General features: G+C 41.2%; 1 protein-coding gene across 4 annotated transcripts in view; it reads right to left on the bottom strand.

The window, feature by feature from the left end:
• ptprb (protein tyrosine phosphatase receptor type b) overlaps positions 1-22,658 on the bottom strand; it is a 111,353-nt gene that overhangs the window by 22,851 nt on the left and 65,844 nt on the right. For all 4 annotated transcript variants that reach the window (XM_068050420.1, XM_068050419.1, XM_068050418.1 and 1 more), the window contains 6 exons: positions 20,818-21,090; positions 16,330-16,593; positions 14,997-15,263; positions 12,853-13,137; positions 10,318-10,596; positions 540-689 (listed from right to left, as the gene is read on the bottom strand). In XM_068050420.1, coding sequence (XP_067906521.1) covers positions 540-689; positions 10,318-10,596; positions 12,853-13,137; positions 14,997-15,263; positions 16,330-16,593; positions 20,818-21,090 — 1,518 coding nt within the window. The remainder of the gene's footprint in view (positions 1-539; positions 690-10,317; positions 10,597-12,852; positions 13,138-14,996; positions 15,264-16,329; positions 16,594-20,817; positions 21,091-22,658) is intronic.

Below are 22,658 nucleotides of genomic sequence, written 5' to 3' on the forward strand. Positions count from 1 at the left end.
TAATATCACCTTATGAGGCTCGGTGTCATATTTTGTTTTATGATGCCTCTGAAAAGTGCCTTGGGACATTTTATTACATTAAAGGTGCTATATAAATACAAGTTGTTGCTCTTAAAATACATGAGGCATCCATAATAATACTAACATTTAACATTCAAATGCAGTTGAGATTCCATAATTATGTTCACGTCTGCCCTCCCTGGGAAGCTTAATCTATGTGAAGAAGAAACTTTATGTTTCACAATCATGGTCAATGTGCAGAAAACATATGAAGATTAATGGGCAGGAAAAGACCAGCTGGTCCATCAAGTCTGCCCCACGCCACAAATGCAGTCCTCGCACTATAAAGCCAACACTCACCATAGTTTTGGATGTAAAATCATGCAGGGTAAGCTTGTGATTCTCTGATCTATGCTCCCAGCAAATGAGACCCCCAATCCAAAGTGTGCATATGTAAAATTGGCTCATGTCTTTTCCGGAGTTATGTAAATGTTCACCAGTATTTGTTAACAATGCAAATCATGTCAAATAACACTTACCTTCCGATTCATACACTATTACTGTGAAGTACTTTATAGCTCCGTTGACATCACTGAACCAACTGCAATTAAAATTGAAATGTATGGTGGATTTGGTAATGACGACTGCTTTGTCATCAACTCGGATATGTGAAGGTGGCGGAGGTGGACCTGAAGGAAAAATATATTTTAGTTAACTTTTGTTATAAACTTTATATCCACACTGAATAATACTCATCAGCTATGGTGCCAACTACTTTGTCATGTTTTGCTCATTAAATGATTTGAGATATCAAACACCCAGGAGTGAGATATGTAAAAGAAAAAATTAACTGCACAATTAAAAGACTCCACTGTTGAACTACTGACAAGAAACAGTGACGACACTGCTGTATACTATTTTAAATGAAAACAATCGAAATGCATCCTTGAGGGAAGTTATCACATATATCTGAGAGTTCATTTTCTCAAACTCAATTGTACTATTCTCTGAAGATGTCACAGGTATCTCAGTGTGCAAGCTGAACTAAAATTAGTTATTCTAAACAGGACAATTATTAAAGTTTAACTTGATAATGCTTTAATAAACAGTTGACAAATCATGGTGCCATGTATTGGGAAAGGCAAAGCAGCAATGTGCTGAGAGAAGGTCATCATTTATCCGGATTGCAGATTTTTGAAGGGGCTGAAGCAACATAAAAGTTGAAGTATGGAGCCCAATAACACTAATAGCAAACCAGATAACCATGGGTCTGAGACCCAAGGCTGCCCGTCTCGAGTTGGCCTCCCAAAGCTTTGGAATGAGTTTCTTCAGTATTCCACTCCTAGAGAATATTAAGGTTCTATGGTGTTCTCGGGACTGAAGTAAGATTGAGCCGAGTTTAGTAAATGATATGAGACTGCATGCTGTTGAAAACAATGGATTCTTCTTTAGCCTTTTACTTTCACTTTGCAGCCTCTCTCCTTATGTGTGTAAAGTAGCATAAAGTGAACAAAATGCACAATGCAATTTTCAAAACTCTACATCCTCCCCTTCTTAGTAAATGGAGATGTTTCAATGGTTTGTTTCAGAAAGTGTAAACAATAAACTTTGTAACATAGTCACTTAAGTATGGTGGATGTTTTCTCACAAGTAGGATACCGTCTGACATCAGGTATAGTCTCATTTGACTCAAATGTTCTCCATCTGAGATGTTGATGTCAGAATTGGATTCAATGCTCATGAGAGGTGTTTTCAGTGCTTTGAAGAATGACACATTTTGTGTAATGATTTGTGAACCAGGCTTAGCAGTGATCATTAATCATTTTATGTTGGTCACAACAAATGGTTGGATGTCATAAGAGATTGTTTACTTTCCAACATGACCATCATGTTTCACAAGTACTTTATCTCCTGGCTTTAGTGGTGTAGCTCTAAATTTCATGCTTCGCTAGGTATTTACCTTCATTTGATCCTTCTGTTCTCAATCGCATTTGCGTACATGTTGATCATTAGCTCTGCAGGGTAGCTCAGAAAGACGTGTGCGCATAGGATTACAAAGATGAGTGTAGCTGGATGTTTTCCAGTAGCCGAATGAGGAGTCGCTCTGTAATTATGAAGTAAGTGATATAGCTCTTGCTTCCATGATTTGCTTTCAGCTGTAGCTGTACGTATCACATTTTTCAAGGTTGGCATAAATCTCTTGACTTCTCTGTTAGCTCTTGGCCAACAGGGTGTGATTTTTCAATGAGTGAACCCTAGGTAGTTCACAAATTTACTGAATTCATCGCTGTTGAATGGGGGTCCATTGGCACTTCTTGCCATTTGAGGGATTCCAAACAAGGCGAAGATCTAGTCAAGTTTTGGAATGACTGCTTTTGTTGAAATTGACATACCTAATTCCACATTTGGGAATCTGCTGTAGTTGTCAGTGACAACAAGCAGGTGTTCACCTGTGGGCAAGTCTGCAAAATCAACGCGAACTTCAATCCATGGTCCTGGAGTAGATCGGACATCTTGAGAGGATCATGAAGATTTGACATGGCAAACACTGATTGATTTTGTGCTCTAGCATGCAGTTAATTCTTGGGAACCACAACTTTCCCCTAAGGAGTTGCTTGGTTTTGACAATCCCCTGGTGTCCGTCATGCACCATATCGACAACACATTCCCTCAATGAGTGTGTAATGACAATACAGTTGTTGCATAATAGGAGATCAGATGTGGTTGTAATGGTGAGCTCATTTTGAACATGTGAAGACCTTGTAGTGTGTGAGTGATTTTGTTTGCAGACGTCCTCTCAATCACGTCTTTCCAGTTTCGAGATTCCATAGCCTTCATACATAATTGCAAAGCCTCATCTTGTTTTGTTGCTGCTTTGATGTCAGCCAGTTTTAGTGACTTTGGCATCACATTTAGGCTTACGTAGTTAAGATGTTGTTCAGCAACCTTTTGCTCACAACTAGTAGGACCAACTGTCGACAACGAATGTCCCGAATGATAATCCGCTGGGTTGAGCTTGCCTGGCTGATACTCAACATGGATCTCATACTCTTGTAATTTGAGTATCCACAGTTCTATTCGTGGGTGGTTTGCTATGTGGATTGTTGAACAAATTCATTAGTGGTCTATCATTGGTTATTACTTTCAATTCGCTTCCATACAAATAGAGATGAAAGTGTAAAATAGCCCATGTGATTGACAGCACTTCTCTCTCTGTTTGCGAATAATGTTGCTTTGCAGGTGTTGTTAGTGATCTGCTTGCCATCGCAACTATTGCTGGGTTACCTGTATTGTCTTTCTGTATGAGAACTCCACCTAATCCAACCGTGTTTGCACCCACGATTAGCTGGGTGGTTTTATCAGGGTCAAAATCACACCTGTTTGTGTGATTTAGTCCATTCCCACTTGGTGGGCACTTTTGTCAGATCATGTAGGGGGACAGATAGTGCAGCAACATCAGGAATGAAACGATTACAGTACGTGATGGGTCCGAGCAGAGTCCGGACTTCTTGCATGTTTATATGATCCGCAGAATTTGCAATGGATTCAACTTCCATGGATCTGGTATACTCCTTCATACTCTTGACTGAAGGATTACATTCTGTTTTCATTGAACATGCGCTTGTCTTTGTTCAAGGTGAGGTTACATTCTCTGAGACATTGCAAGCATGCATGTAGGCGTGTCTTGAGTTCCCTTTCAGTGTGACCATAGATGAGAATGTCATCACTGATGTTTGGCATGCCTTCAAATCCTTGAAGTGCAGATTGAATCAAATACTGAAATAACTCAGCTGCTGAATTGACTCCGCAGTTGAGCCTCTTGCATCGGAAAAGTCCAATCTGAGTAGCAAATGCAGTAAGATATCTCGATTCTTCTGCAAGCTTGATATGATCGTAGCCTGCATTGAGGTCAAGTTTAGCAAAATATTTAGCACCATTCACTTTCTCTATGATATCATTGATGTTGGTGTCAAGTATCTTTCTCATTGTATGGCTTGGTTTGGTGATCGCAGATTCTAATCTGGTTCTTGCTCTTGGGTTTCTTGACATGTCTGGGTGAGGTCCAAGGGGTGGCTCATCCCAAATTTCTCAATATGTCAAGATCTAGTAGGCATTGAAGTTCCTTTTCTGTCTGCTTTCTGACATGAAATGGTATTCATCGCTGTTGATGCATGACTGGGGGCACATTAAGGTCAACATGCAGCTTGTATGCAACACCTTTCAGCTTGCCGATATTAGCGAAGCAATCAGCATGCAGCTCGAGAATGTTTTTGTTATGCGTAGGAATCGCATATGTGACTGTAATCACGTGCAGATCTGTTGCTGTGTGGAAACTGAAATGACATAGAATACAGCTTTCATTCTAGTGTCTTTGAATGAGACTGACGTTTCAAAAGTCCCGAGAATTTTCAACGGTTTGTCACTGTTGTAATGGAAAATTTTCATATTCCCTGGTTTGCAGTGAATGGGGCAATCTTGAAGTTTGTTGAATGTTTTGTCTCCCATGACATTGACAGATGCTCCTGTATCTGTGAGAGCATCCACGTCCAAATGGCCAATGGTCACTGTCACATGTGGCTGTTACTGTGTCTGAGAAAGAGAGGGCAAAAGTATGTTTAGGGTCATCAGCCTCTACTTTGGCTACATTCTCTCGCCCTTTGCTCTGGTACATATATGTGGTACCCTTTTGTTGATAGTTGGCTTAGTAGTTGATTTTGTTGATGAGCGACAAACACAAGCAAAGTGGTGGGTTTTCCACAGGCTTTACACTGTTCACCAGTAGCAGGACCCTCTGCCCTGCATGGATTAGCACCGCCACAGTAGAAACATTCTTTGGACAAGTTGCAACTCAGTTTGTGAGACAGGCGTTGTTGCTTTGCAGGTGGTTTCCTGGCCTGTGAGCAATGAACAGTGTTCACAGAAGTTGAAATTGAAGTGTGGTAGCAGCCACAACTTCAGTATCTCTGGACTCTGAAAGCAATAGTGATCTTGCTAACTCCAACAGCTTTCTGTCTTTCTCAAGTGCTTTCAGGCATAGTTGACTAGAGAGACAGTCTTCGATTGTTTGTGTTTTGATTTCCCGTTCGCCATGTTCCGCATCACCAAAGTCACATCTGGTTACTACTTGCCTCAATCACGTGCAATATTGGTCAATTGTCTCGTTTGCCTCTTGCTTAGTTGGTCAGAAGGCAATAGTTTTATATTTTTCCTGGGTATAAAGTAGTTTGCCAATGCATTTTTGCTGAGTCAGTAATTTTGCTCAGGTGTAAGTGTCTCAAAGATGTTTTGTAATTCTTCACCTCCATAGTGGAGAGGTAAGGCCTTTTTTCTTTTGTCATCTGTGATTGCAAAACCTGCCTTCGCGCCTTTGAAGCGTCGCAGCCACTTTTACCAATGTGGGAATACAGATGATGACTCGGAATGCACATCAAAAGGTGGTAGATTGGGCATAGACAATAGCACATTGATCAGCAATGCAGTGATAATGTGTGATCAAGGATCCGGGATCGCGTTCCTTTCAGAGGAAAGTTCTCTGCAATGATCCGAGATTAAAATTTACTTTTGATTGGATGGTTATTTTGGAAAGATTAGTGTGTGTGTTTACACTGTAAAAGCATCCTGTGTGTGTCTAACATAGTCTTCAACCTAAAATGCTGCTTAAGAAAGCAGTCAAAAACTTTCCAAAAGTTTCATATCTGAAAGCAATTTTTCCTGTTTTTCACCATCCATTTTCTATTTACCTCATTGTCACTGGGTGTTCTAGGGACTGAAGTAACATTTAGCTGAGTTTAGTAAAAGATATGAGACTGCATTCTGTTGTAAACAATGGATTCTTCTTTATCCTTTTACTTTCACTTTCCAGCCCCTCTGCTGGCATGTGTATATGGTGGCCTCAAGTGAACAAATGCACAATGCAATTTTCAAAACACTATAGGTTCCAGGCAGGAGGGGAAGAAAGCTGACATATGTCATGTCATCTTGCTATCATAGACATAGCGATGAGTGAAGTATGAAATGGAGGAAGGGACGGGAATGAAAGGAATGTTAAAACGTTGAAAATCCATTCTGCTATTACAAAAAGCATTTAAAAACACTTAAAATGTACACAAGTTTCAAAGGAAGATACATAAACAAAGACATTAAAGACTGAGCAATGCAAAATGTTGCCCATTCAAACACTTAGAGCTGGAACTATGTTTTGTGCCTTGTAAGTTCAGTTCTAGGCTAAATATGAACTGAAATTGTAGGACATACATAAAAAGCAGGAACTTACTGATAAGTTCAGCCTGAAATTGCTGAAGGCACTGGAATTGAAAACCAATATATAACTATTTAATTTGGCTTTCACTATACTAACAAACTCTATGGGCAAGATTGTAACTCACACAAAATCCATTCACTTGCACAGAATTAAAATTGGGCCTAATTGTTGGATTATGGAAATTAATATAATCCACACAGTTTAATCAATTTAAACCAGTCATTTGTTTTTCAGAAAGGGGCCCACAGAATCATTACAGTGCAGAAGGAGACCATTTGGCCCATTGTGTCTGCACTGGCTCTCTGAAAGAGCAATTTCCTTAGTTCTATTCCCCTGCCTTCTCCCCGTAACCTTGCACATTTTTCCTTTTCATATAACAGTCTAATTCCCTATTGAATGCTTCAATTGAACCTGCCTCCACCATGTTCTCAGGCAGCGCATTCCAGACCTTAACCACTCGCTGCATGAAAAAGTTTTTCCTCATGCCACTTTTGCTTCTCTTACCAAATACTTTAAATCTGTGCCCTCTCGTTCTCGATCCTTTCACGAGTGGGAACAGTTTCTCTCTCTCTACTCTGTCCAGAGCCCTCATGATTTTTAATACCTCTAACAATTCACCTCTCAGCCTTCTCTTTGCCAAGGAAAACAGTCCTAACTTCTCCAATCTATCTTCATAACTGAAATTCCTCATCCCTGGAACCATTCTCGTGAATATTTTCTGTACTCTCTCCAATGCCCTCACATCTTTCCTAAAGTGCGGCACCCAGAACTGGACGCAATACTCCAGCTGAGGCTAAACTAGTGTCTTATGCAAGTTCAGCATAACTTCCTTGCTCTTGTACTCTATGCCCCTATTAATAAAGCCCAGGATATTGTATGCTTTATTAACCGCGCTCTCAACCTGTCCTGCCACCTTCAATGACTTATGCACATATACACCTAGGTCCATCTGCTCCTGCACACCCTTTAGAATTGTACCCTTTATTTTACATTGTCGCTCCATGTTCTTCCTACCAAAATGAATCATTTCACATTTCTCTGCATTGAACCTCATCTGCCATCTGTCTGCCCTTTCCACCAACTTGTCTGTGTCCTTTTGGAGTTCTACATGATCCTCCTCACAGTTTGCATTGCTTCCAAGTTTCATACCATTTGCAAAACTTTGAAATTATGCCCTGTACACCAAGGTCTAGGTCATTAATATATATCAGGAAAAGTAAGGGTCCCAACACTAATCCCTAGGGAACTTCACTACAAACTTTCCTCCAGCCCGAAAAACATCCATTAACCACTACTCTTTGTTTCCTGTCACTCAGTCAATTTTGTATGCATGCTACAACCCCTTTTATTCCATGAGCTACAAGTTTGCTCACAAATTTGTTGTGAGGCACTGTGTGGCCTTTTGAAAGTCCATGCATACCACATCAACAGCATTGCCTTCATCAACCCTCTCTGTTACCTCTTCAAAAATCTCCAGCAAATTAGTTAAACATGATTTTCCCATAAGAAATCCATGCTGGCTTTCCTTAATTAACTTGCATTTGTCCATGTGACTATTGATTTTATCCCGAATTAACTTTTCTAGAGGTTTTCCCACCACCGAAGTTAAACTGATTGGCCTGTAGTTGCTGGGCTTATCTTTACACCCTTTTTTGAACAAGGGTGTAATGTTTTCAATTCTCCAGTCCTCTGGTACCAGCCCCGTGTCTAAGGAAGACTGAAAAATTATGGCCAGTGCTGCTGCGATTTCCACCCTCACTTCCCTCAGAATCCTTGGATGCATCTCACCCGGTCTTGGTGCTTTATCCACTTTAAGTACAGAAGCCAATCTAATACTTCTTCTTTATCAATTCTAAACCGCTCTAGTGTCTGACTTGTCTCCTCTTTCAACATTGCCTGGCATCTTCTTCCTTGGGAACGACAGATGCAAAGTATTCATTTAATACCTCAGCAATGCCCTCTGCCTCCATGTGTAAATCTCCTTTCTGGTCCCAAATCAGCCCCACTCCTCCTTTTACCACCCTTTTTCTATTTAGATGCCTATAGAAAACTTTGGGAATTCCTTTAAAGCTAGCTGCCAGTCTCTTTTCATTCTCTCTTTGCTTTTCTTATTTGCTTTCTTACTTCCCCTCTGGACCTTCTATATTCAGCCTGGTTCTCAACAGTATTTTCTAGCTGGCATCTGTCATAAGCACACTTTTTCTCCTTTATCTTAATCTTTACTTCTTTTGTCATCCAGGGAGCTCTGGATTTGTTTGCCCTACGTTTCCCCTTCGAGGGAACATACCTTGACTGTGTCCGAACTATCTCTTCTTTGAAGGTAGCCCATTGTTCATCTACTGGTTTTCCCACCTGCTTTTGACTCCAATTTATTCGCCCCAGCTCCATTTTTACCCCATTGAAGTTGGCCTTCCCCCAGTTAATTATTCTTACCCTGGACTGCTCTTTGTCCTTTTCCATAGTCAGCCTAAACCTTATGATACAATGATCACTATCCCCTAAATGCTCTCCTACTAATACTTGATCCACTTGGCCCACCTCATTCCCAAGAACCAGGTCTAGCAGTGCCTCCTTTCTCATTGGACTGGCAACATACTGTTGTAGAAAATTTTCCTGAACACACTCTAGGAACTCTTGCCCCTCACTGCCCTTTTCACTACTATTATCTCAGTCTATGTTTGGATAATTTAAGTCCCCCATTATAACTACCCGATAATTTTTGCACCTCTCTGTAATTTCCTTGCAGATTGTTCCTCCACGTCCTTAGCTGGTGGCCTACAGACAACACCGAGCAATGTAACAGCACCCTTTTGTTCCTTAGCTCCAGCCAAATTGATTCTGTTCTTGACCCCCTCCTTTTTCTCCAACACTGCAATGTTCTCCTTAATCAAAACTACCACCCACCACCCCCACCCCCCCCACCTTTTTCCCTTTCTTATCTTTCCTGAACACCCTTGTATCCAGGAATATTTAACACCCAGTCCTGCCCTTCTTTATGCCAGGTCTTTATTATAGCCACAACATCATATTTCCACATGGCAATCTGTGCCTATATCTCACCAGTCTTATTAACCACACTCCGTGCATTCATATACATGCACATTAACCCTGATTCGGACTTTATTACTTTCTCCCCTACTCTGCCCCCGCCTAATAACTTACTATTCCTTAGTCTTGTGCTAACTTCCCCAGTATTCTGTGCACCTTGGTATTCTTCTCCGATACTTGCTCCTGGTTCCTACACCCCTGACAAGTTACCAGTTTTGCTTCCCTCTAATCTGAGCTCCCTCTCAGGTTCCCATCCCCTTGCCAATTTAGTTTAAACCCTCCCCAAAAGCACAAACAAATCTCCCTGCAAGGATATTAATCCCATTCCTGCTAAGATGCAACCCGTCCATCTTGTACAGGTCCCACCTGCTCCAGAACCAGTCCCAATGTCTCAGAAATCTGATGCCCTCCTTCCTACACCAGTTCTCCAGCCACGTGTTCAATCACTCAATTACTGGGAGTAATCCTGTGATTACTGCTTTTGAGGTCCTGCTTTTTAATCTCCTTCCTAGCTCCCTAAAATCTGCTTTCAGGACCTCAACCCCCCCCCCCCCCCTTACTTATGTCTGGGTACGAATGTGGACCACGACTTCTGTCTGTTCACCCTCCCCCAAAAGAAAGTCCTGCACCTGCTCTGTGTCATCCTTGACCCTGGCAGCAGGGAGGCAACACACCATCCTGGAATGGCGTTTGCTGCCGCAGAAATGCCTGTCTTTTCTCCTAACTAACGAATCCCCTGTCACTACTGCTCTTCCACTCTTCTTCCTCCCCTCCTGCGCAGCTGAGCCACCTGTGGTGCCACGAACTTGGCTCTGACTGCACTCCTCTGAGGAACTATCACCCTTACTTCCCACTGGTTCTTTGTTCAGTTCTCATGTTCCTATGTATTTAAAAGGCGTGCAACTAATCCATAACAACTGTCATTAAACTGCCTTTGCACCTTGAAATTTTCAGACAAAATAAACATTTTTACAAAAGCTTCAGAATATTTGACTGTAAATACTTACTGTCAATCATGGTAATAACACTGTCCTCAACAGCATCACTGGTCATTTTATCAGAGATAACCTTTATAGCTACTAAATATTTCTTGTCCGGCTCTAGATCCTTGATAATGTATTGAACTAATCCCTTCTCAATTTTTCGTGAGTACACCAATTCCTTTTTGTCATAGTGGTAGCATTCAACATCATAGCCATCGTAGTCTGAGTCAGGGTGTGTCCAAGAACAGGAGACTGCAGTGGAACTCTGAGGTCGACACCGTATGTGCTGTATTTTGTCAGGCCCTGTAATGTTGCAAACAACCATAAAAACATTTGTAATAGTCTAAAGACAGAAGAATTTCAATTAATGTCATTTTAAAAGCAAGAATGCCATTCTGCAAAGAAATACTTTCAATGCAAAGTCTACCTCATCAGAACCTGTCATGTTGACCTGGCATTTGAATGCAACTGAAAGTTTCAGAGGCTCAACATCACCATCACTCTTCTTGCTGGTTCCTCTTACTGATCCACGTAAGCTTCAATTTATCTTCCTCTCTGTCCCATTTACCTATCTCCACTGGATTCCTGTGCCTCAACATCTTGATTTAAAAATCTTTGTTTACATTTACCAGCTTCATCAACCTCTCCGCCTTCCCCTCCAACTGTATGTTCTAGCTTGCAAACTCCAATGCTCCAGCTCGGCATATTGTACATCCTCCTGCTCCCATCCTTTGCAGCATTGCAGACAGATCCCTCAATAATCATGGCCCCAAACTCTGGAATTTGCTTCCTAAACCTCTTCTGCCTCCTGAACCGTTCCTCCTCACCTTTAAAATACCCCTCAGAACCTACCTCTTAGATGATGCATTTTATGCATCTCCCAATTCCTGCTTGTTGCTCATTCCACTTCTTGTGAAGCACCTTGCCATTGTTTGCTATTTTAAAAGCTCTGTATAAGTGCAAATACTGTTGTGCACTGTTACTTACCAATGGTTAAAAAGCTGCAATAGTTATTAAAAAAATCAATTTACCCCATCATACAGATAGTGTAATATTTTCTCAGTTAGCAATTCAGCTAGGCATAGCCAGCCTGAATTTATCTCAATAATCCAAGCTTACCTTTATATGGCTAATGTGGAAGTTATTGACCTGTATATTATAAACTCAAGTATATGTTACATGCAAAAAGACCTTCATACGAATTAATCTAAAATATTTACAACACACTTGCTTCCATTTCTTTATCTTTCTTTGATACTTTGATATATTTCATTTTTGTTCCTTTTTTTAAAAAAATGCATTAATGTCATAGCACATTGTCGATTTGGTGACATATTTAGGTCGGCAATAAGAGGGTTTAACTGTTGTCTCAATTCAAGCTCAGCTGAGTATTTTGAGATTACTTGATTTGGAAAACCAATGTATAAATCTTTAATCCAGCTTTCAATAATCCAACAAACCCTATTTCTGGGAAGATTTAGCCTAAACCCCTTTACGCTGCAATAATCCAACAATTCATCAACAAGCAAAGAAAAACAAATGATTCAACAACTTTTAAAAATAAATAATAAATAATACTTGAATTTATAACGCGATCGGTGCGCTGAAACAGAGTTGCTTCACACAGTTACGTCGGAACATAGGAAAATGACTAGGCCGTTTGGACTGAGAACACCTCTCTCCTGTCTGCTCTCATCTCACTCACACCAGCTTTGGAAACCATTGAAGACATATGAACCCCAAGAGAGAAAAGTCTCCTACAGTGAACAAGGTTCTTGATAAGCAAGGGGGTGAAAGGTTATCGGAGATAGGTGGAAATGTGGAGCAATCAGTTCAGCTATGAACTTATTGAATGGCGAAGCAGGCTCGAAGGGCCGAGTGGCCTACTCCTGCTCCTAATTTGTATGTTTGTATTTAACCCCTTGAGCCTGTTCTGCCGTTCAATGAGATCATGGCTGATCTGCAACCTAACTCCTTGGGCCTTTGCCTCATTAATGTTGCTATGAAGACAAATAATTTCTTCTTAATTATTATTCAAATTTTGGATACCCTAAATATATTGTAGCTTATTTTGTCACTGCAGTCATGCATCAAATATGAATTTTTCATTTTGTTATATCCACACTTTCTCCTGCTAGGCTGCCATTCTTTGGGTACTGGCAGTTTTCTGATACCTCAGCTTCAAGTGAATTTGTACAATGAATTATACCATGATGGCATCACAGCTGACATTGATACTATTCTTAACTGATATCCAAGTAAGTGGGATCAGGGTGGTAATCCTTGCTGTTTTATATTTTCCCTTCTTAGTTTAGGGGCACTAACCAATTGCTGAGTCCTGACTGCTGCCCAGGCTGGGATTAGCCATCTTAGCACAGACCAGAGACTAAAGCTTAGACCTTTCTGGTCTATAGTGTGGTGGCACATAGTGTACTTGCCATTAATCCATTGCAAAATTATATTTTTAATATCCATTCTTCTCTGAGTTAAAGTCATAGCTACAATTATGTCTATTTTTGCACTGAACAGTGATAAAAATTACGTTGTGCCATCACTTACTTGTTCTTATATGAGCTTGAACAGGTTCACTAAAGGATTTCAATGATTTCCCACTGACAGTGCGCACACTGAAGGAGTAATGACGCCCAGGATGGAGTTTCTGTATGATACGTCCTTTTGATTTCACTGTATTGTATGGGTTAAAAACAACAACTCTAGCATCCTTTGGAGCCCACTGCAGCTCAAAGTCATCATAATCTGTCCAATCTGGAGGACCAAGCCACGTGATGACCAATGAAGTGTTTGTAACATCAGCGAAAGATACTGATCCTGGAGATTTCGGAGCTTTGAGAGAATTGGAGATTATCAATAAAAGTTAGACCAAAATATTATGTGAACTATTACATAAAGTATACACTTTCATTGACTATTTATGTGCTTATCTCCAACTTCTTCCTATTAGGGTCATTTAGCTCATGATCACTTCTCAGGCTGCAACAATGATTTATTGTGTGACTATAACAACTATTAGCATTTACATAGTGGCCCCAAATATTCACAGGCCATTGTCTAACGGGGTAAGTGCAGGTGCCTGCTTGTAGCCACTGGCCCTAACTTTGCTCACGTTTGCAGAGTCAGGGCTTGGGGTTTCATGAAGCAGACCTTCAGCAGCATGGGTCACATAGTTAAGGGATAATTAATGGAGAGCTGATTTTGTAAAGATACTTTAACCTTCACTTAATTTCTGTCAGTGCAGAAGCATGTCAAAGCTGATCAGGGTAATAAACACCAATTAGCTTGCAGTTTTGGGGGATTAGGCAATTCAGACTTTTTCTAAGCACAAAGGCAAAGGTTATGGCTCACAAAGTTATTAAATACATTAATTATATCAAAGTCCTAGCTTCTGTTTTTTTAAGAGCTGCATTTTATCTCCACAGTATGCTGTGCAAGTTCTGCAATGGATTCAGTCTTACTTGTTAATTTACCTTCTGAATACAAGAGGTCCCCCCACCCCTCAACATCTTCCAGACAATGAGCCATTTTTTTCCCTTGTAAAGCTGTGATTAGAGTCCAAAATACTTTTCTACCTGAAGCTGTGACATCTGTTTCTGGGTTCCTAATTTTAAAATATCCTTTTCCTTTCAAATTTTAAATGATGACAGATTTCTGTTTTTGTAATAGGTTCTGAATTTTCCAGATACCCTGAACTGAACTGCAAGCAGAGGCTGCTTACTCAATGCAATGTCACTTTGAAAGGGAGACTTTTAGCTCCATTAATGATGGTGATTAGTCTGGTTTCAACTCGAACCTTCATCTCTTTCGGATCTGACAAATGAATTAGTTTTTGGAAAAGGTGCTGTGCCAAAACAAGAGTGATGGAATTCAATTCAAATCAAATTCTGAAAAGTACTTGACCCTAAATGTAAACACTGGATAAATCCTTCGGATGCTAATAGAATCAGTACTCTGATGAATTTCATAATTGATTTTGCAATGAATTTGAATCCCCTCCTTGCTGAGTAAGCACCACAAGGTTTTGGGTAGATGAAGCACTTTGTGATTACAGACTGCCTTGTGCCAGCTGGGAGGAAAACAGACACAACTTGCCTTCTGAAAGAGTGATCAGGTGATACCAAGCTTATACTGACAGGAGTATTCTAACTATGTAACATACAATGTTGCTAAACTGGAGCTATGCTTAACCTGGCCTGTACTTCTAAGGCCACCGAGCCTTATTGCTGTAAATGTCCTGAGGTCAGTTACATATTAATTCCTATTGGTGACGGAAATTTGCAGATTAGCAAGTGCTTTTGCACTCCAGGTTTGGAGAAACCAGCATGAAACAACTAACTTTCTTTCTTAAGAATGCTCTTGACACTTTGAATTGTGACTGAAATAGGACCTGTCCATTTATACATGCACAATGGAGATATTGAAGATAATTTTAACTTTCATTGTTGTCGATAGTGAATCGTCTGTTTTACACGTGTCTGATTTTCCAATGAAAAAGAGATTGTGCCAATAGAAATACAACCTCCTCTGGTTCCTTTTCCATTTGTGTTAACATACTTAAACATGTAGTAAGGTGTAATCACAGACTACACTGCTTATTTATGATTCTATCTAAGCTGCCATTTATTAGTGATACACTGGCTACAGTTATATAAAATACATTAAAAGTGAAAACATCAATCAGTCATTACCTGTTCTGCCTTCTGCAGCAGCTTTATTATTTAACTCTCCACTTTGTGTTACTATCACCACGTGATAAATCCTACCAGGGATCAAGTCCTGAAAATAACATTCCTTCAAGTCTTTCTTTCCAAATTTATTGCTTTGCACAGTGCCATTTGGATTATAAAGTGATATGTTGTAGGAATCAAACTCTCCTACAGCTGGGGTCCATGTGAACAATAGGCTGTCAGTCTGGTTAATGTTCATCCACTGCAGATGGGTAACCTGAGCCGGAACTAAACAAATAAAATTAGATTTGGATGATGTAATAAGGCAGAAGAATATAAACAAAGATTTGTAAAGGTATTACCACATATATCAATGACTTTGATGAAGGAATAGCGAGTTGTATATTCAGCTTTGTTAGATCATACTAAGTTAGGAGGCCCTGTAAATTGTGTGGATGGGAGCAGGAAGTTATAAAAAGGGACTTGAACAGATTGAGAGAATGGGAAAAATTGGCAGATAGAGTGCGAAGTGTGAGGCCGTCCATTTTGTATCCAAGAAAAACAAATCAGAATAGTTTCTTCATGGTAAGAGACTAGGAACTGTGGAACAGCAAAGAGAGTTAGATGTCCAGGTAAATCACTAAAAGCTACTGCACAGGTACAAAAATAATCAAAACGTCTAATGGAATGTTGGCCCTTATCTCAAGGGGGACTGGAATACAACGGTGTGCAAGTTGTGCTTCAGTTGTACTGAACTTGGTCAGACCCCCATAAGAAATGTTGCTTTCAGTTTTGGGCACCGGTCCTCAAACAGGGATAAAGACAAAGAGAAAAAACAAGGCGTGTTAACATTTTAGGTAGGAAATAAAGACACACAGAAAAGGAAATACAGCTAAGGAAGAAATACTAGATGTTTGGAGAGAAGGAGACAGATTGTATATGTACACAGCCCAAGTCATGGACCTACCACTTTTAAAAGGCTTCTAATAGCAGAAATTAGCACATGCCATTCATATTTAAAATTGATAAACCCTGTAAATTAAAATCTTATTTAAAAACTATTTTGGTGATTTTCAGCAATATTATTCTCTTTGATTGAACTTAATTTTCTCAATGTGAAGTCTAACAAATCCTTTAGAAATCTAAAACAATGCAGAGTGTTTGAGGAACCTGGAGTCTGCTTTTTAGTACAATACCTGTTCCTGCAAAGCTGCTTTATGGTACTTTGTATTCGTGCATATAATAGCAAACATTTCAGTGTAAGGAATTATTGGATAGATGATGTTCTGTGTTCTATTTGTAGCAAAATTAAAATGAATTGGCAGAAGTAATTAAATTGATTATACTGCTTTACCTGTCCTTCCAAAAACAGAGGATTCATTTGTTAAATCCCCACTGTGAGTGACTATCACAAGCTTATACATTTTGCCTGGTGTCAAGTTCTGGAAGGAGCATTCTTCAAGGTTCTGGATGCCAGATTTCCTATCATGAAGTGTCTTGTCTGAATTGTACAGGAATATTTCATAAGAGTCACATTCTCCCTCTGCTTTGGTCCAGCTAAACGATAGAGTCTCAGTGCTGTTCCCTTGCAATGTTAGATCTGTGACTGCAGCTGGAACTGAACAGGCAAGCACAATGAGTAGATACAAGACAGAAATATGCAGAATTTATGAGAGCAGTTATGCATCTCCAACAACATCTTGCATTTTGATAATACAATGAATCCCTAGACATAAACTTCGATTTGTTGAAGAAAAAGGTCCATTTTAAGAAGGATATGATCATAATTGCGTGGATTTTGTGATCAGTGGCAAACCAATGGCATGCCGTTAATTATACTTACATTTACTGACAGACATTCTGTAGGCTTTTGCACTGGAACTTGCAGTGATTAACGCAGTGCTCTCTACAGGGGATCTGGGACCTGGATGAACAGGGCAAGTAACCATCTATCTCCTTAGTCAATCAGATTGAAGAATCCTTACTGAGACACACAAGACAGAAATTTCATTCCTGGGTCCTGATCCCGCCTTTGGGATGAAATATGGGTCAGGAACCCAGAAATGTCAAAGGTGAGACCCTGAGGGAGATTTTGGAGGATGCAGCCAATTAAGGGGCTGCCTCCAGAAATCCAGTCCAAATAAGGGGGGCGGGCGGGCTCCCGAGACTGGAAGGATACTTGAAATGCTCGAGGCTGTGGGCGATAGGCAGTCCCACCGGGAGAGGTGGCATTGTTGATGTCAGTGAGGGACTGAGAGGGTACCTCAGGATGGAGGTGCCCTCTGAAGACTTTTGAATGTGGGAAAATAAAATTTGGCCATAGCTGCAAGACATCATTGTGGAGTCCCTCCACAGGATGGCCTGGGGCAATAGCTGTGACTCTCTAGCAATCACGGCTGTGGGAGAGGGGGGAATAACAAGAGGCATTGCTGGCTCCCTGGCCTGCGATCAGCAGGCCGCCTCCATTTCACGGATGGCCTCCTGAATTGATGGGTACCCTGTACACCGGCTGGAAGATCCAGACAGCATCAAGTGCTCTTAATTAAGCCCTTTGAGGGCCCCTCCGCCTCCAGACCTACCTCCAGGGGCCCTTGAAAATCTAGCCAGGAAATGTGAGTTAGAATAATTCAATGACAAATAAAAAGATGGAACCATGGAATTAAGAGAGAGAGAGAGATAAAGAGACAGAAAGAAAAAGTTAAAACATTAAACTTCTTAAAATCACCAATGATAATTAAAATCTGAAAGAGACCCCAAACTTGTAAAGAAAAAATTCAGTACCAGAGAGGTTGTTTCATAGTAATTAAGTCAGTTAAACATTCACTTATACTTGAATAAGCAAGCCCTAACTTTTCATAGTGTGTTTAGTGGGCATCTATGATGCAAGTACCCTAACTTCATGCCCTTCCACACATTTGAATGCTGAGTCTCTTAGCAAGACACTGCTGCAGCTGTACTTGAGAAGAAGAAGAGCAATGCAGACAGCATCCTGAGTTTTGCGTTTAACTACACACGTGCAATTGCTGGAAGCTGGTGTCTGGTTTACTCTTTAATAACGGTGAGCACTGATAGCCTCCCTAATATGTTTAGCATAAAATCTGGACCATTAGCCTTATCTGGGATTTTGGTAGAACATATTCAGTGTGAAAATGGATTAATTCAGAAATATATTGCCTCATTCATTAAATGAGCATAAATAAATTTCAGAATAGATTAGTTTTCACGTTAAGAAATTTAAAATATCTGCGTGAAAATTTATCCCGAAATATATAAATTCAGAAGTCAATTAAGAATTAGATTAGAATGATAGCATTGATGTTTACTTTAGGTTGTTACCATGTCATGAAATGATTTTCAGTTTAACATCACAGTTATAATTAAAGATGTTTTAGTTTGGCATCATGTTTTAAATTTAAAATCATGCTTTCAGAATTACATTTTGCCTTTAATTTTTCAACTTAGCCACAATATTTTCTTGCAAGGGGTTGATGTTTTGGTGATAGTTTTCTGGTCTATAGATAAGACCACTCACTGCTATGATGAAGTATCAGCCTAAATTATATGATCGAATGCTGGACTGGGTCCTGAGCCCACATTCTAAGAGAGGCAGGAGTGCTTCCACTGAGTCAATGCTGATGCCTATAGGCCAGTTTCATCATGTTTATTTTCATTTTCTTCTTTCTTGTTGAGTCCAATTCATCCTCATGTCTTTTAGATGGCCAGTCTCCTGTTTCATGCCTTGAGCACTTTTACTGAATATGTGGCGCAGGGATTACTGAACACAATAGATTTATAGCTCAGAAGGTGTTAGATAATACATTTTAGGTTGCTACAGAGGTTTTCGAGGTCAAACAGAGCCCATGCTGAGTCAATGATCTACTTGGTTGTCAAAGTTGAGATCACAAGGATAACAATTTTTAAAGGATTAAAAAAAAATCTGCCTTTATAATAAGCAAATATGGGTCATAGTCTTTGCACACGGAACATGGTAAGGGGCTGGGTAAATAGCAAAACAACTCAAATGTCCTCTCTCATCCTGGTGCAATTGTACTGATCTTATTGAATTAAATTTCTGCACTGACCCAGTTATGTGAAAACTTCTATTTTCTGAAGAGCTTTTAAGTTGCCATTGACTTTCAGAAAAGTAGCTTGCACTCAATTCTCCCTTCATAGACAATTGCCTTTTGAATTTTCTTCTGTACTAATAATGTGCAGTCTGAACTGATAATATGAATCTGTGAAGGTCAGCAGCTGCCAATTACTACTTGCCTTCCCTATCCAACATTAACACGGACGGTGTTCAAGAAACCATGGCTGTAATTTTACGGCCCCCCAATGAGTGGGCTGGTGGCGGGGGGGGGGGTGTACAATTGAGTGGGAGGCGGGGGGGGGTGCTGTTCCCAATGCCTTCCCACCCCTGCTGTAATTTTACGTGGGGTGGCAGTGGTAAGAAATGGCCCACCCAGTCCTAGGCCAATCAAGGTCCTTAAGTGGCCAATTAACTGCCACTAAAGGGCCTCCTCCCGCCGCCGCAGGTATTTTACCCATGGCGGGCGGACGGTAAAGGCCCCAATAACACCACCAGGTAAAATCTGGCAGCCTTCTTGTGGGCTGGGGGGGCGCTCTCCTGATCGGGCACCCGTACCCCACAGAGGGCCGCCCATGAAGCTCCAACCGCCCCCACCGCACAACACTCCCCCCTCCATCTAACTGACCCCCTCCCCTTGCCTCGCCAGGGCCCAGCCGATTGCCCCTGGCGAGGCCCCAAAAACTTACTGTTGTTCCAGTGCCGTCCTTCCTCTTGCTTCTGATGGCTGGGTGTAGTTCTAGCAGTGGCCACTGTTCTCGGTGGCGCTGCTGGGACTACGATCTACCGGCCTGCTGATTAACCGGCAGCTCCATTAGGCGGGACTTCCTGCCTCAAGGAGGTGGAAGTCTCGCCCAAGGCCAATTAAGGGCCTGGTCAGCGAAAAATCCTCGCATGGCTGTGCGGGCTCAGTGGAGGGAGGCTCACCCCCAACTTTTCGGCCTGTGGGCAGGGCCTCCTGCCCAATGTAAAATTCTGGCCCATATGTTTTTCTTCTCACAGGCCTGATAAATGTGAAAAGCATTGCATGCAGATTTAACTTGCCAAATGTACTTTAAAAGTTTTAAAATCTTGTATTTCATCATTTATACCTTTGCAATTAGTTTTGCAAATATGACAAAAATGAACCAAGTAGCTGTTAGTACCACAGAAAAGCTCACTTAACTGTTGCTCAGTAATAAAAATGAGCTGAGCCAGTGTGAAATGCTAATTGCTTTCATTTCCTTTTGTATCCTTTCACCAGCACAGTGACTGCATTCAACACAGAGAATTCAGATGTGAGTGAGAACACTTTTTTACTGTGTTCATTTTAATTCATAGCAGACCCTGGTATGGAAACTAGTTTTGAAGCAGCCAGCTTTCACAGCTCACCACTATGCCACGTGCTTAACTCTGTTTACGTCCTCCTCATGTCACCTATTTTTCTTAACAATAAGGTGTATCGCATGTTGAAAACTGGAGGATGCTACTAGATGTAACGCCACCTGAATACATATAAGTACTTGGGCCCATGTTGAAATATTTTCAAGCCTATTTGCAGACAGTGACCTAGTTATGTATTCTAGCTCACTCAGTTTGGACTTGATGTGTCAAAGACTTGAGCTAAGCTTTTATATAGAAAAGAAAAAGCAAGTATTTGAGCCTCGGAATCCAGGACTTAATTTGGCTCATTATGCAACTGCTTTATAACTTGCACAAATTATAACCTATTTCCTAAAAAGAGAGATAACTTTCAGCATCAAGTATCTGTTTTACCTGTTCTTCCCTCACGATCTGTTCCGATGCTGTACAACCCTCCACTTACAGTGAAGACACGAATCTTGTACTTCTTGCCAGGAGTCAAATCATTGAACTTGTGGCCCCTGCTGGAAGCTGGCACAGACACGTTTGAGAGCATTTGAGTTCCTTGTTCAGTAAGGAGTTGCAGCATGTAACCCTCTGAGACACCAGTGGCTGGCTGCCAAGACACTGCCAGGGTAGAGGTGGTATGCTTGTTTTCAACGGATAAATCTGTGACTGAGGCCGGGACTATGAATCAAAGAAAAAGGTAACAAATTGACTCAGCAAGTAATCATATTGGATGTCACACGAAAAATAATTAAGTATAATATTATCTTATAACAAAATAAATCACTATGGGTAGGCGGTGGCATAGTGGTATTATCACTGGACTAGTAACCCAGAGACCCAGGGTATTTCTCTGGGGACATGGGTTCGAATCCCACCACAGCAGAAGGTGGAATTTGAATTTAATTAATAAATCTGGAATTTTAAAAAAAAGCTAGTCTAATGATGGCCATGAAACCATTGTCGATTGTTGTAAAAGCCCATCTGGTTCACTAATGTCCTTTAGGGAAGGAAATCTGCTGTTCTTACCTGGTCTGGCCTACATGTGACTCCAGACCCACAGCAATGTGGTTAACTCTTAGCAAGCCACTCAGTTGTACCTAACCGCTATGAAGCCAATAAAAAGGAATGAAACCAGACGGACCACCCGGCATCGACCTAGGCACCGACAACGGCAAACCCAGCCCTGTCGACCCTGCAAAGTCCTCCTTACTAACATCTGGGGGCTTGTGCCAAAGTTGGGAGAGCTGTCCCACAGACTGGTCAAGCAACAGCCTGACATAGTCATACTCACGGAATCATACCTTACAGACAATGTTCCAGACACTGCCATCCCCAGAACTGCCGAGTTGATGATCCCCTCCTGAAGTCCCCAGCATCACAGATGCCAGACTTCAGCCAATTCGATTCACTCCTCGTGATATCAAGAGGTGCCACCACCTCTGCTGGGTCTGTCCCACCGGCAGGACAGTCCAGAAAAGCAGCTTCTGCACAGAGCTGGTTAATAGATAGGGCTTACTGCGAGTGAGGATGGAGGGTAGTGGCAGGGAAAAGCAACTCTTATCTTTACTGAGAAGACCTCAGCAGTAACTTTAAAGAACTGTTGATTCGGTTGACCAACACCTGGAAAATCTGGGACTAGTATGCACTTTGAATGCCCTGTCCATTTCTCCATGAAAATTGCAAATGGCTTCCTACAGCTGACTAAGGATCTTGATTTTCATATTTAAACAGCCTCCCGCCTATTTTTGACAGGAGTGTGGTGCACCCATTTAAAGGTAACTCTGAAAATTGAATCAGCCAGGCAAATTGGTGTCCCCGGACCCCACCAGATTTTCTACTGCTGGTCTCCATTTTTCATCTGTTTGGAAGATATTCCATTCATTGCTAGTTTGATTGCTAGCTTTCCATGTGCTTTTCCCCCTTCTCTTTCTTCCATGCATCTGCTGCCCTTATCCTTCTAGGTGGTAGAGGTCGTAGGTTTGGAAGGTGCTGTCGAAGGAGCCTTGGTGAGTTGCTGCGGTGCATCTTGTATATGGTACATACTGCTAGATGCAGTCAGAAGATGTGGGGGGATGGAGGGGGTCACCGCTCCACTCCTAACAGGGTAGGTTGGATGTATTCCTGGAGGTTTCATCATTGACCATCTCAAACCACCCCACCTCTACACTCCCGCTACTGGTTGTCTAACACATCCAGTCTTGCGCCACAACACTGTCCCATGTCTGTTGGATAGTTAACAGACTCTT

This window comes from Heterodontus francisci, chromosome 18, assembly GCF_036365525.1.
Source record: "Heterodontus francisci isolate sHetFra1 chromosome 18, sHetFra1.hap1, whole genome shotgun sequence".
NCBI classification, from domain to species: Eukaryota; Metazoa; Chordata; class Chondrichthyes; order Heterodontiformes; family Heterodontidae; genus Heterodontus; species Heterodontus francisci.